The sequence below is a fragment of the Strongylocentrotus purpuratus genome, unplaced genomic scaffold (assembly GCF_000002235.5).
Source record: "Strongylocentrotus purpuratus isolate Spur 01 unplaced genomic scaffold, Spur_5.0 spur5_scaffold_3, whole genome shotgun sequence".
In the NCBI taxonomy this organism is placed as follows: domain Eukaryota; kingdom Metazoa; phylum Echinodermata; class Echinoidea; order Camarodonta; family Strongylocentrotidae; genus Strongylocentrotus; species Strongylocentrotus purpuratus.
This window is the reverse complement of record NW_022145609.1, coordinates 35,119,776-35,132,830: the sequence shown is the minus strand read 5'-3', so window position 1 is coordinate 35,132,830 and position 13,055 is coordinate 35,119,776. Positions and strand designations below refer to the sequence as shown.

Sequence of the window (13,055 nt, the reverse complement as noted above, 5' to 3'; positions counted from 1 at the left end):
CGAAGACATTTATCGTTTGTTCCAATCCATAATTACTTGAAATATGTCTTCAAAAGAGTCTAAAATCACAGACTATGTTCTCCAGACTTTTCTACATTGTACCTTCCCCAGGGTAGTGTAGGAACGTGTTTGTCCTATAATTCAATCGCAGTCTAGCTCACAAAATATTTTTAGTTTCCCCCAGTTTCTGTTTCTAATGCTTGTCTTCCGGCTGATACACCTAGCAAAGGGCAGCATGAAAATAGATGATACTTGGATGTTTCAGTAGGACTTTGGGATTGGATTGCGGCCAGACTTTAAGTGCAGTCGTCCTTACAGATTGATTTTACTTTTCTTCGTAGGACAAACAAGTTTTCTTGAAGTGAATATTTCTGCATGTGCTCAGTTTTGGGAACATTGAGTGATTTCGTTGAATTGAATGGTTACAGTGAAGCCTTGGAATCTATTTCAAAATATTTGCTCTGATTTCATTCCATGGATTGTGTGTGAATTTTGTCACTTTGATTGGCACGCATGAAGAGGACAACGTCACAGTATAAATATTGATGGATCCACCTTGGCAACAGAGAATGCATACATGTATAGATCTGTTTTTGTTATAATGCGTGAATTTTGTCCAAACTCACTTTTGTTCATCTCTTCTTAGCTTTTTGGTCAACTGTGGATGCTACTTTGGTCATATTTTAAGAATAAGATATTCTGTAGAAGCTGAAGGGGTGCACAGTTCTGGGGGAGTAGGGTGGAGGAGGGAGGTGGGGTGATGGTATCCAAATAGAAGGGAGGGGTAGAGTTTTGAGCCTCCTTGTTACATGTTTTGTGTGAAGTTCTTCATGTCATGTTCTCTGGGTTTTATAGGCAGGATGATTCTACATCACACTTTGCTCGAGGTATAGAGTGTACTGGGTAGTTGTATTTTGAATTTATTAGCCCCATTATTATACAAATCTATATGCCTTCTCTTGAGATCCAGAAGGGCATCTAGCTTTCTGTGAAGTGCTTTACTGCCCATCTTGCCCTCAACAGAGGATAGATCTATTGAGGAGAATGATATATATTTTTTGACAACCAGATTATCTCTTTATCTTCTGTGGACTCTATATGTTTGTATTTTGGTGTAATGTCTACCCACTTAGCCAAATAGTGATCCATGTTGAGTATACATAGCCCCTAGATTAATATAAATGATGCAAGTATTTCAATTTTCAAAGGAGCCAACAAAAAAGAGCACATTAGTCACCAATTTTGAGACTGTTCTAAGACAATATTGTAGCAGCTCTAATGGAGTCATGCGGCCTAGATAGAAGGCTTTTGAAAAATGTGAAATGCAAATCTTCATCAACAACTCTCAAATCTTGGGCTTTTATTGCCATGGCAACTCTTGGCTTACAAGTTGTAATGGACTGCATAAAGGCAATTTTTAATACAGTATTGAAAAATAGGAATAAATCAGCATTTCATGGGGATGTCACCTAATCTATTGGCAATGTTTTAGTTGCTAATTTCCCTTTTCCCCTTGAAAACCTGACAGGTATCAGACCCTGTTTCCACCAAGAATATGCCACAAAAGTGGGAAAATTCACACCTTTTGAAGTTCTCCAATTTCCTTACATGTACAAAGGTTGTTATATGAATATTCAAGTACTGTGGCTGAATTTGATTGCCTCTAGTGTCTTTTCTTGGCACACTTGACTTGGAATATATGTGAGGGAATGTCAGGACTTAATTACTATCATATGTCATCACAGTATTGGAGAACTTCATACTTGGGGACCTACACTGTACATGTATGGAACCTGGATTTTGATAAGTGTATGAATTATTAATGACAACCAATACCATGTTCTCGATTCTAAGATGGTGTTGTGTTTCTGTGACCAGTTGCATTTGAAATATATTATGGATGGTTTTGATAGACACTGTGTCTATTTAATATATATATTTAAAATGGGTCTTATGTGCATTATGTACATTATTTCCCTTTTCTTGTTTTAGCATCTGATTTTATAATTTTTAAGAGGAGAGAGCTAATTGATGGCATGGCTTAGATAGACCTTCTAAGGCAGGTGGGAGCAGCCATTTCGGACCTGTAGCTATATGAATAATTGAGCTTTACTCACGTTGTCTCTTAGATACCTAGAATACAATGTAGAATACATGTGAAATGATTAGTTTGTATTAAGACTCAGTCCCCCTCCAAAGAAACCTTTGTCTTCTACACTTTCCTCTCCCTGTGAATGTTCTTCTTCATTCTCAACTCTCAAAGGAGAATATACTTCATTTTACATCCCCTTTCTCTTTGCCTCAAACCAGTTAGTCCATGCTCAAACTCTGTCCTCCCTTTCACTGAAAGACGGTACGTAACTTAAACCATGCATACTCCCATCAACAAAAGCCAAATATACTGTATACCCCTTGTACCTACTTGAGTGTGCTAGTATGCAAGCATTCAATGCCCACTCGACCAAGCTGGGGCCCATGTGGGATTTATGCATGTTAGAAGGTAAAGCTAGTAAGCTTGAGTTTCAGCCTTCTTTCGGATGCTCAAGACAATGCATATACTCCAGCAACAACTAGCACGACCACATGTAAAAAGTTTAGAGGCATCACGTATTTCATGATTAGCATGAGATTTATCAGTTGGTGAATGCTGTGCCCAATTTTACACACGTATGTCACTGTAGAGTGTATTTGATACTGTTCAGGCATTTTTGTTTGGTAAGCAACTGCTTTATTCAAGAGCTTGTAAAAAGTTTATGCTATAACAACTGCAGAAAAACAGTTCTAATAAAAAATGGGATATTTCAATGATCCAAATATTCACTACCAGAAATGTGGCGCAATATTACATATAGGCCGGGGAGTTGCTGGGGAATTAAAACATTTAAAAGCATTTGTGAGCATTTATACCGCTATGAAATTTTCTGATTGGAAAACATTGTACACATCTACTAAAAGTCAAATACATGTATGTTTCAGATTACTTTGTTTGACAAATTGATGTGAAGGTTTGGATTCTTAATAGAGAAATTTGAGAAATGTTGGGTTGACCTCATGACCAGGCACGATTCTTGATTCTAAGGATGGAGGCAAAGTGCAAGCTGATAAAGATCTAACGTCTCAGACTTGTACCGTTTTGCAACTTTTGTAAGAATTGAAAATCAGTAGCTGCATTTACACTACAAGCAACAATTATTGATTTTTCTAAATTTCTGTTTTTTTGTCTGAAGTCGTTAAACAAACAAAAACAAAAACATTTTTTTAAACGTCTGGAGTTTGGGTGTTTTTTTAAATGTCAAAATTTATATTGACTCTTTAAATGACATGTTTTTACCAGCAAGATACCAAACATTATTAAACTTCCGGTGTGTTATCCTCTTCTTCCTTTTTTGGTGGGAGGGGGGGGGGGGGGGGAGATATAAGAACATACTAGGTTACATTGTTATGAAGCTTGACATATTCCCATCAGATATCCTAATCTTATATGTATTAACATTAAACATTCAGTGTATTATAAAATGTTCTAATGACAAATACATAACTCCTGGATGGGCCTCACACTATTTTCAACTGCAACACTTAAGGAGGTAAGCAACCCAATGAAGCATGAAAGACCACTTCAAACTATCCATCCATAAACCATCTCTTTCATTAGGCCTACCTTCATCAGCTCTAGATTGCCAAATAGCCTGCTATTTCTGATTTGGGAAATGAGTCTGAAGTTACAAATCGCGTCTTCATCAGCTCGAAACTCAAGCTCGAGAAATTAGCTCAAGATATTTTGCTCAGCGTTCACGCATAGTGCGAGTCTTTGGGCTGGTGATGACAAACCAGACAAATAGCGGGATATTTTGCCAAATAACGAGATGTTCTGCAAACTAGCCCAAGATATCTTGGGATGATTATCTCGACCGAATATCCCGCTTATTGCAACTGCAGGCAGATGAAGACGCAAATTAGCTGGGTAATTTGCGATCGGGATAGTTAAAATAGCGGGTTATTGGGCAATCTCGAGCTGATGAAAACAGGCCTCCTGAGAACATTGCAAAAATTTGGTTTGGGGACACGTACCATCCAGATATCTGACATAGCGATCGATAGAGAATAGCAAAATATTAAACTGCATCACTACAAGCCATTAATCATGGTTGGCTTCTTAATCTTCATTATATTTGATTTATGGTTGGTTTCATCTCTCCTTGGGTGTATGTCTCCAATGCTAACTGCTATCCTGTGAAGTCCATCTCCAGGCTTCTTATCACAATATTTTCCTCCCATATATCTCTCTTCTGTATCGTGAATAATTGATTGGATGACACTATGTGCCTGAACAAGCATTTTGATTGCATTAAAGTAGGGCGTCTCTGTGTTAGCTAGACTAAGCAACCATGGTTTACTGTGTCTTGAAAACTAGGGCAGAGCCAACTCCTCTTTAAAGGGATGGGACTACTCATCGGGAGGTGTGGTTTGTCTTCATCTTGTACAGATATGTTATCCTCATTAGAGAGCCAGAAGGGTGTCTGCAGTAAATTGTGTGGTAAAGGGTATGCTCTTCAGGCACTCTGCAGACATGATGTAGAAAACTTTTAAAGATGATATGGACACAAAGCCAAAGAGTGACAACTAGTAAACTCTGGAATGATCAAAATCAACACCTTTCTTGTTGTAATGGAAATAGAGCACCCACTTGTATTAACCTGATAAGAATATATTCCCCTCTATCTCTGATTTGATTAAAAAGAGGGTCTTTCTTGCAATAAGATTGGCATTAAACTTAATCTTAATTTAGGTCCTTATTGCATTGATCTGACGAACACTGAGCTCATGTAGCTCTTCTTCATTATGTCAGATAACCTTTCATATGACTCAGAATATTTATTTGCTGCTATGGCAGGATAAATTTCAGGCTACCCTAGCTAATCTTTCAAGGCACCCATCACCTGCCATGATATTGTTGAACAATTAAATCATCCACCCAAGCCCAAGGAGACTCTTTTCCATATGTATGTGCAGCCTTCAACACTCACATGAAACAACATACTGTCACCAAATACAAAGTATTCTTCCAGTCATTCAAGATTTCATTGTTGTTGTGTTTGTCTTTTGTAGTTATTGTAAACATTCTGCAGTTAAAAACAATTTCAGGATGTGTCTTGAAATTTAATATTGTTTGGGACTATTACAGTAGCTTTCATGGAAATACATTGTATTCTCTGTTTTTGTGGTAGATAGATGACGAAAGGGGACTTTGAACTCGTAAATGTCATCTGGTTGACATAAGATCCATTTTATTGTTTCCCTTCTAACTTCACCACCTTCATATACCTCTAAGAAGGTATTTTCTCTCTCCATCTTTATGAACAGTTTGAATTTAATTACAGTTTGTAATAACCTCCAGCCAAATGGCATACGATATCTTACCTATCGGTTCATCGCTTTGCAAAGGTGTTTCTTTTTCCTTCAAAGGTAGTGAGGAAAAATCCCACATCCAGGAAAAAACAATGTATTTTTTTGTGTGTTGTCCTAGATATTTTGTCTTTGTGACTATTTTCTGTGACACATTTTCATTTTATTAATGCAAGGACGTTCTATTCATCCGTCCATTCATCAATGATTCCCACTGGGAATCTAGCTGCCATGGGCGTGTGTATTCTTCCGTGACAATAGCAACTGAGAAATTAATCTTTTCTATTGGTGTAAACTATAGAGTGAGGGCGTGTGACGTCCTTGTCTTGTATAAAACAAGTACCATGCAGGACGGATGGACACATAATCCTCAGCATCTATTGTCTAAGTGCTGAATAGAGAGAGAGGCAAATGCTCTGCATTATCCCTGACAGTGACATCACAGCCCTCACACATCGTCAAAGATTCACTTTCACTTCAAGCGGAAACTCTGCGTCGTCGTGGACGGTGCGAATCAACTTGCTGTGTAGCCAGAACACAACTCTGGATATACCTGATTACGATCCTGTTTTTGCAGGAGTTGCACACTTGTTCCCCGTCACAGAAGTACAGTAGTACTTAGAATTCTTTTTGTCAAGAAATGTGTCTTCTTTTTTCTAACCTTGTCAACCCCAGTTGATGTCATTGACTCGACATACAGACATTTGATAGAATGTAGTTGGATTTCCAAGAAATGATCAACCATACACGTAGGTGGAAGTACATGGATGATCATATTGCATTGTCGTCAAGGATATCATCTGTTCTTGCTTGTCGTGATTTCTTCTTTCCTTAGCTTCAATCGCCAAATCGCCAGTGACTATAATAAGAGAAAAAAGTACTGTGATTGTACTTAGCCTGTATGATGGCGAATTTGAAGAGTCCAACGTTCTGTTATCGTACGCTTAAAATTCGCAAGTTATCTGAGCCAGTGTTCAGGTGAGCTAATGTCATCTACCACCCAGATTCTCTTTATCAATGTTCTTATACTGTCAATATTCTCTTCTCAATAAGTGATTTCCAATCAATTCAAATTGCCCTTTGCAATCCACAGTCTGTTTGAATTTCATTTTAAAAGATTTGCATTGGACCGTTTTTGTAATGTAACCAAATTTAATGCCCTAATACATGTATGTTTTTGTGAAGTGCCTTGGTACAAATTATTTCATCCACTGTTACAACAAATGTATTTCAATAGTCAGAATGCAAATTGTGTGTATTACGTATGTGTTGCTAGGTAGGGCAAGTCATAATGTTTGTCCTACCTACATGTAGCAATAACTAATATATGCAGTTCACATTCTGTCTATTGAGATACAACAATTTATAACAGGTGAATGAAATACAATTGAAATCGAGGGACTTTGTAAGGAAATATGCAATGAATTTGGTTGCATTTTGAAAATGGTCTAATCATTTATTTTTTTTTATATTGCCCACATTGAAAAAGCAGAAAATATTTATATGTTATAATCATTTTCAAAACCAATTGTTTAGAAGGTTGACTTGAAATTGCTTAATTTTTAGTTTAGAAAGAGAATGTGTCTGATCCTTTATGTAGACTCGAGACAACTTCAACTCAACTAAAAACACTGACATGCCTGCCATTGCCAGGCAAATTTTTTTTTTTACATTGTATTGTGTTTTGGCTAACAATATATGAAATCTTGTATGCAGCAAAGTAGACCCTTCTTTACTTTGTTAATTAGGAGGAGAGAAACACCTTACAAATGCTAATGTTAAACTGATTCTTTTGAATGTTAGACTAGCAGCACCTTTTTAAATCCTCATTATCCGTACTGTTCAATGTTGTAGTATTATCTATTTCTGTCAACAAAACCTCTGTGCAGTGCATGCCTGTTATACTCTGCTTTTTCCCCTTGAAGTAAAAAAAAACAGCCTAGCAATTCACCTTCAATGTTGTCATAAAAAATCTGTGCAGGTGTTGATAATTGATTGATTTGTTCCCATGGAGCATATCAGTGCCGTTGACCTTCATAAAATCTTACATTTCAGTCTGACTGAGATATTAATCTTTGTCTAGCTGATCTACTATGTATGGTGCAAGTAATACCTTCAAGTTAGTCTTTTGACCTTAAGTATGGGATTTTATTTTCACTATTGCATGTACATGTACATGTACTTGAACATGTTTATTCTCTGCTTGCAAACCATTTTTAGTTGAAAAGCAGAAATGCATTTTTAACACTGGTCCAAGTGCATGGGTCAATTTTTTTTGTAAATCTCCCCTGTTGTATAAAAATGCTCAATAAGAAAGAGTGTGGACAATGCACATTCTTTTTAACTTCTTGATTATGTTATTTGTTATGTTCTACGACATATCAGGGGGTGGGGCAGAGCCACGGGCACTTTAAGGGGTGCAAAAGAGAGGAATGGAAAATGGAAAAAGGGGAAGGATATCTATTTGTATCTAACATTATTGTAGACAAAGAAAATGATACAAAACTAAAAGCAGATAACTACAGGATACGTTACTTTCATGGGCTAGCTGCCTTCTATCTTGCTATCAGAACTTACCCACACACTGTAGACAACACTTTCACCCTAAAGCCTATCACATTTCATCTTTCCAATGAAGATGTGTTTGCACAACACATACTCGGGTGACAGTTTGTCTGGGGTCTGACTTACACCAACGAACATTTGAACCTCAACCCTAGACCAAGCACTTTATCCAACTCTAACCCCAATCCTAACCCCAATCCTAACCCCAACCCTAAGCCTGTCCTAAAACTCATTTGCAACCTGTCCCCATACTATACAGTTCAGCAATTGTTGCCAGAGCATCTAAATGTCAGAGCACAGCTCACTCAGACTACTAATGGTATTCCTGTGACCCCAAATTGTATTTTACATCAGACTGCACAAAGTTCTGTGCCAATGTACACCCTTCTTATTTATAATCATTGCATGGAGAGATTCTGTACTTCTGCATTACTGCACTAAAATCCATCTGTTGAGATCCAGAAGGGCCTTAGCTCTGTGTTAAAGTATACGAATGAATGCCCTTTCTGCTTCCAAATGGATGATATCTTCTGTGAGAAGACAGATGTTAATCAATAGAATTGACACCTCTGTCTGCCTCCGTCTTGCCTGGAAGTCATTCGGGTCATTGATAAAACTCCCAAACTGCAGTTATTTGACGCGGGGGTTTAATCAATACAAGCCATGTTCAGACGGGCCAATAAATATTCTATAAATATTAGACTTACAACACTTACACTGTAAGTTGTCCATACGCTCTTACTCGGACCAACTTGCTTCCGCATCTAAACCACGCAAAATGTCATTTTCATTTTCAATTGTAGACAAACAACCCTTGTAAAAGATCACAGACACAAGTGAGAGCAGCCACACGGTCAACTTACGCTACCCTATTGTAGTGTTATCGCGTTACTCCTGGAATAATCAAGGAGTAAATCAGTCGGCGTAAAGGTCAGCATAGTAAACACAACTATCGACCTTACCATATGTACGCCAACTAGCTCTAAACATGACCTTTATGCCGATTGAAATTGCCACCGTGTGAACACGGCTATAGTGATCTTTCAGTCTCTGAACAGATTTACAAGCTTCCCTAAAAAGACATTCTTCATTAAATATGCATTTCTAGTGCGGGCAATCTGATTTCAATTCCTATTAAGATGTTCAAATAGGCTAGACACCTGTCGGGCAGCAAACTAATCCACTGATCTACTTCAGATGTGCATGGCAGTATTGATAATGATAAAAATAATTTTTTAAACAGTGCTTATAGAGCACTGACCTAATTCTCTAAGTGCATTTCAGATATATTACCCTTTTCAATCATGCATTTCAGATATATTTATGGTATTTTCCCCTCTCTTGCCAACTACTTGTAATTCAATTCATTTACCTATAATTTTGTTTTGGTTGGTGGTGGTGGGGAGGGGGGGGGGGCTTAATTTTGTCCCTTTACATCTCTCTCACCTCTTTTTTTTTCTTTCTCTCTACATGTGAAGAGTTTCATTCCAAACGGAGCTAAATCCACTTTGGGTACTTCTGAGTAAATCAACTTTTTTATTTCTCTACTTTCCCTTTAGCCATGGACTTTAAAGTTGTTATATATTTTAAAGGTGTCACCCTGTACCAATAATATATGATGAGAAAAAATCTACCAGTTTTTCCTGATTTTTACTAAATTTTTAGAATTATTTTTTTCGTAGATTTAGCTCCTTTTGGAATGAAACATGATATTGTACCTGGAAAATTTCATATTTTCTCAAAAACGTCACTGAAATTTATTCAAATTTAGTAGCAAACCTTTCTTTTTAAATAATAATAGTGAAATCACAACTAAAAAAAGCTTTTGAAAAGAAAGTAAACAACATATCACATTTTCATTCCAAAAGGAGCTAAATCCGTTTCATTCCAAAAGGAGCTAAATCCATGTTTCATTCCAAAAGGAGCTAAATTCGCAAAATCTAAAAATTAAGTAAAAATCAGAAATAAGTGGTAGATTTTTTTCTTATCATATATTATTGGTCCAGGGCGACACCTTTAACATATATAACAACATGGAGGTACATTGCTAAAGGGAAAGTGGAGAGATAAAAAAGGTGATTTACTCAGAAGTTCCTTCTGGAATGAAACCGATTTGGATTTAGCTCCTTTTGGAATGAAACATGATATTGTACCTACATTTTTTCATACTTCCTGGTGAAATTGTCCCCATGTAGGAAATCATTATTTTAAGACAAATAACTCCATTTTGATAAAATATGGATTTAGCTTCTTTTGGAATCAAGCTCTTCATGTACACATTTGAATTTGTTGGTATACATCTGTCTATCTCTCTCTCTCTCTTTGCTTCTCCTTCCCGTGATATCACCCCCATATATAACAACTAAATTATTCATACCCATACCACGTTTTGTACTTCTTGAAAGTGTTTGAAAAATTGATTTGTTCCGATTTATGTTTTTTGAGAATGTGACATATTAAAGTTTATATCTACAAGTATTCCACAAATTGGTATTTCAAGGATTTGAAATCCCTATTGCTTCAAGCGTTAGATCTAACCTTTGAGAATGTAGGCTGGGATGGTCAGATAAGATGTTGATATTGACGGCGATCGATCAAGAGGGGCATGTGTCCTGTTCTTTCTGTGGCACCTGCCAATAATGCAGCCCTGATTCGTCCAGTAATTGTCACAAATTGACTTAAAAAGCCTCTGGTTTGGTGCATCATGTCATGCGGTAATGCCCACTCCGACTGACCAACAACATCACTGATTTGGTTGGCCTGGCCTGGCCTGGCCTGGCTTGGTTCTGCGATGCAAACAGCGCTATCATGCCAGTAGGCCCTCAACCCTGTTGATCCTACTAATTCAAACCTCATGTACATATATTGTCTCTCTCTCTCTCTCTCATATGACGCATTTAACTGCACCAATTTTATTTCTCATATGAATTAAAAATAAAAGTATCGGGCCGTTATAAAAGGCTGTATGCATCATTACTTCTCTCTATATTATACCGAAACATACGATGCCATTTCTTTCTGCTGTGGCTTTTTTAATTATTTCTTTTTGTTTAGCAGTTCACAACATCGTAGAAAATGAGGCTTAACCTGTCTTTTGGGAAATTAATGAAAATTATCTCTATGGATCTGAACTTCATGCATTAAAGATCCTAACTACTAATTTATATTCATTGAATTGTTAATATAATGATGTCATGTGAAAGCTCTATAGGCTATGTAGTACGTGATATAGGGGTCTTTTTAGCTAGTGAGAAAGTCACTTGACGTACAATTTGATGAGGATTTGTCCTGCCATACTTGAAAGCTAGTGTCTCACGACAAGAGAGTTCACCGGAAATGTTCAACAACGCTTGTGCAAATGCGGTCCATATTTACATATGGTGTTGAGGTCTTGTAAGTCCAGTGAAGGATGATTAGTTGTGCATTAATTCCAAAGGGAATCCATGAGATAAGGAGTCATCTTCTGTTCATAGAGCTAGGTTAACCCTGTCCATCATGCCTCATCTTGCCCAAAGCAATGCCAACTACTCTCAATTCTGATTCTCCGTTTAGACCTTTCTTAGTTTGTTACTTTGTTCCTGTTTTTTCCTCCTTACTCTGTCTCAATATTTCTTTAATCCCCTGTATACAGTTCTATGATAATTATTTTGAAATAGATTTTCTTTCCATGAAGTTCTTTTTTTACCTACTTTTTTGTTGTTTCCTTAATTCCTCTCTTATATAAAAATATAATCTTAATATTGCTTTAACAATTATCACCCTTTCTTATCATTTTGATTATAAATGCAATATATAATTATAATATCTTTAATTATGCAAAGTGATTTTATAACATTTTTGTTTCATTTTGTTGTATTCCCTCCATCCTGTCTTTGTCAATCTGTTCTCTAATTTTCCTCCCCTTCCCTCTGTGTGTTTCTCTCTCTCTCTCTCTCTCTCTCTCTCTCTCTCTCTCTCTCTCTCTTCTCTCTTCTTCATACTCTCATACATTCCTCATCCTATCATCTCCCCATCTCCTGAATGTTCATCCGCCTAAAGAGTGTCAAATTCCTCTCTTTCTTCGCCGAACCTTGGTCGTGCAATTGAATTAGTCTGCAGCATGCGTCTTTTGAGAGACAGCAAAATATTGAATTTGTGAGACCAAGGGAAATGCATAATTCTTCAGGTTTTGTCACCAACCTGTCACCAACCTGTCACCGAAGGGAAGGGTGTAGGGAAGACTTGTGCTATTTCCCCTGGTGTACAATATTATAATTTTTTGCCATATTCATGAAAAGAGGCAACATGTAGTGTTGAGATTGCATTGGTTTTTGAGGATACACTGCTTTAGTTCTTGTTGTGACTGCACAGTGTGAATCATACTTCACTGTAATCGAACATTGAGTGAACTTGTAATCAATAATATTATTTTGTATTTGTTTATTTAGACACCTGTACATTACATTGTAAACAAACAGCTCAGGAATATGGTAATGTTTTAGCAAAATGGGGCAATTTACGTTGAGGGAAATGTTTTTCACTGGTTTTGATATTCCAGAATCAGTCTCTGATTGGTTCGCAATGTATAGCCAGTTTATACTAAAGGAAATGAATACAAAACACGTATAAAGAATCATCGTATAGTGAAAGGAACGTACAGACTAGAAAACAACATATATAAAGAAATGTATAAAGGAACTAATTTTGAATAGAGCCATTAACATGACGGCTAGCCAATCATCAGTGCGCTCTCATGATAAACACCACCCAGTTACAATTTATTTTTATATGATAGGTCATTAAGACTAGAATGGGACCCTGATTTTTTTTTTTATTAGTTTTTGGTTTGAAAAGATGCTCAAACATGTATTTTGATATATGTTTAGTTATACAATATTTATTAATACGACGTTCAGACTAGAAGAAAGTATTAACTTTAATATTGTATACACCAGGGGGGTGTTTCACAAAGATCCTAAGTTGAACTTATCTCTAAGTTGGACTTAAAAATTATGGACAGCCGTTAGCATCTTTGAAAATATTTTGTAAAAAATATTTTAAAAGCCATGAAACGTTGCTTAATATCATTCATATTTTTTATTATCAAG

General features: G+C 36.7%; 1 protein-coding gene across 3 annotated transcripts in view; it reads left to right on the top strand.

Annotated features, from left to right (window-relative positions):
- The window catches only part of LOC579864 (cAMP-specific 3',5'-cyclic phosphodiesterase 4C), a 36,609-nt gene that overhangs the window by 8,778 nt on the left and 14,776 nt on the right, over positions 1-13,055 (top strand). The window contains exon 1 of one of the 3 annotated variants that reach the window (XM_011678975.2): positions 5,560-6,381. The exons of the other annotated variants lie outside the window; for them this stretch is intronic. Coding sequence (XP_011677277.1) covers positions 6,305-6,381 — 77 coding nt within the window. The 5' untranslated portion in view covers positions 5,560-6,304. Of the gene's footprint in view, positions 1-5,559; positions 6,382-13,055 lie in introns of those variants that run through there. 3 annotated transcript variants of the gene reach the window in all.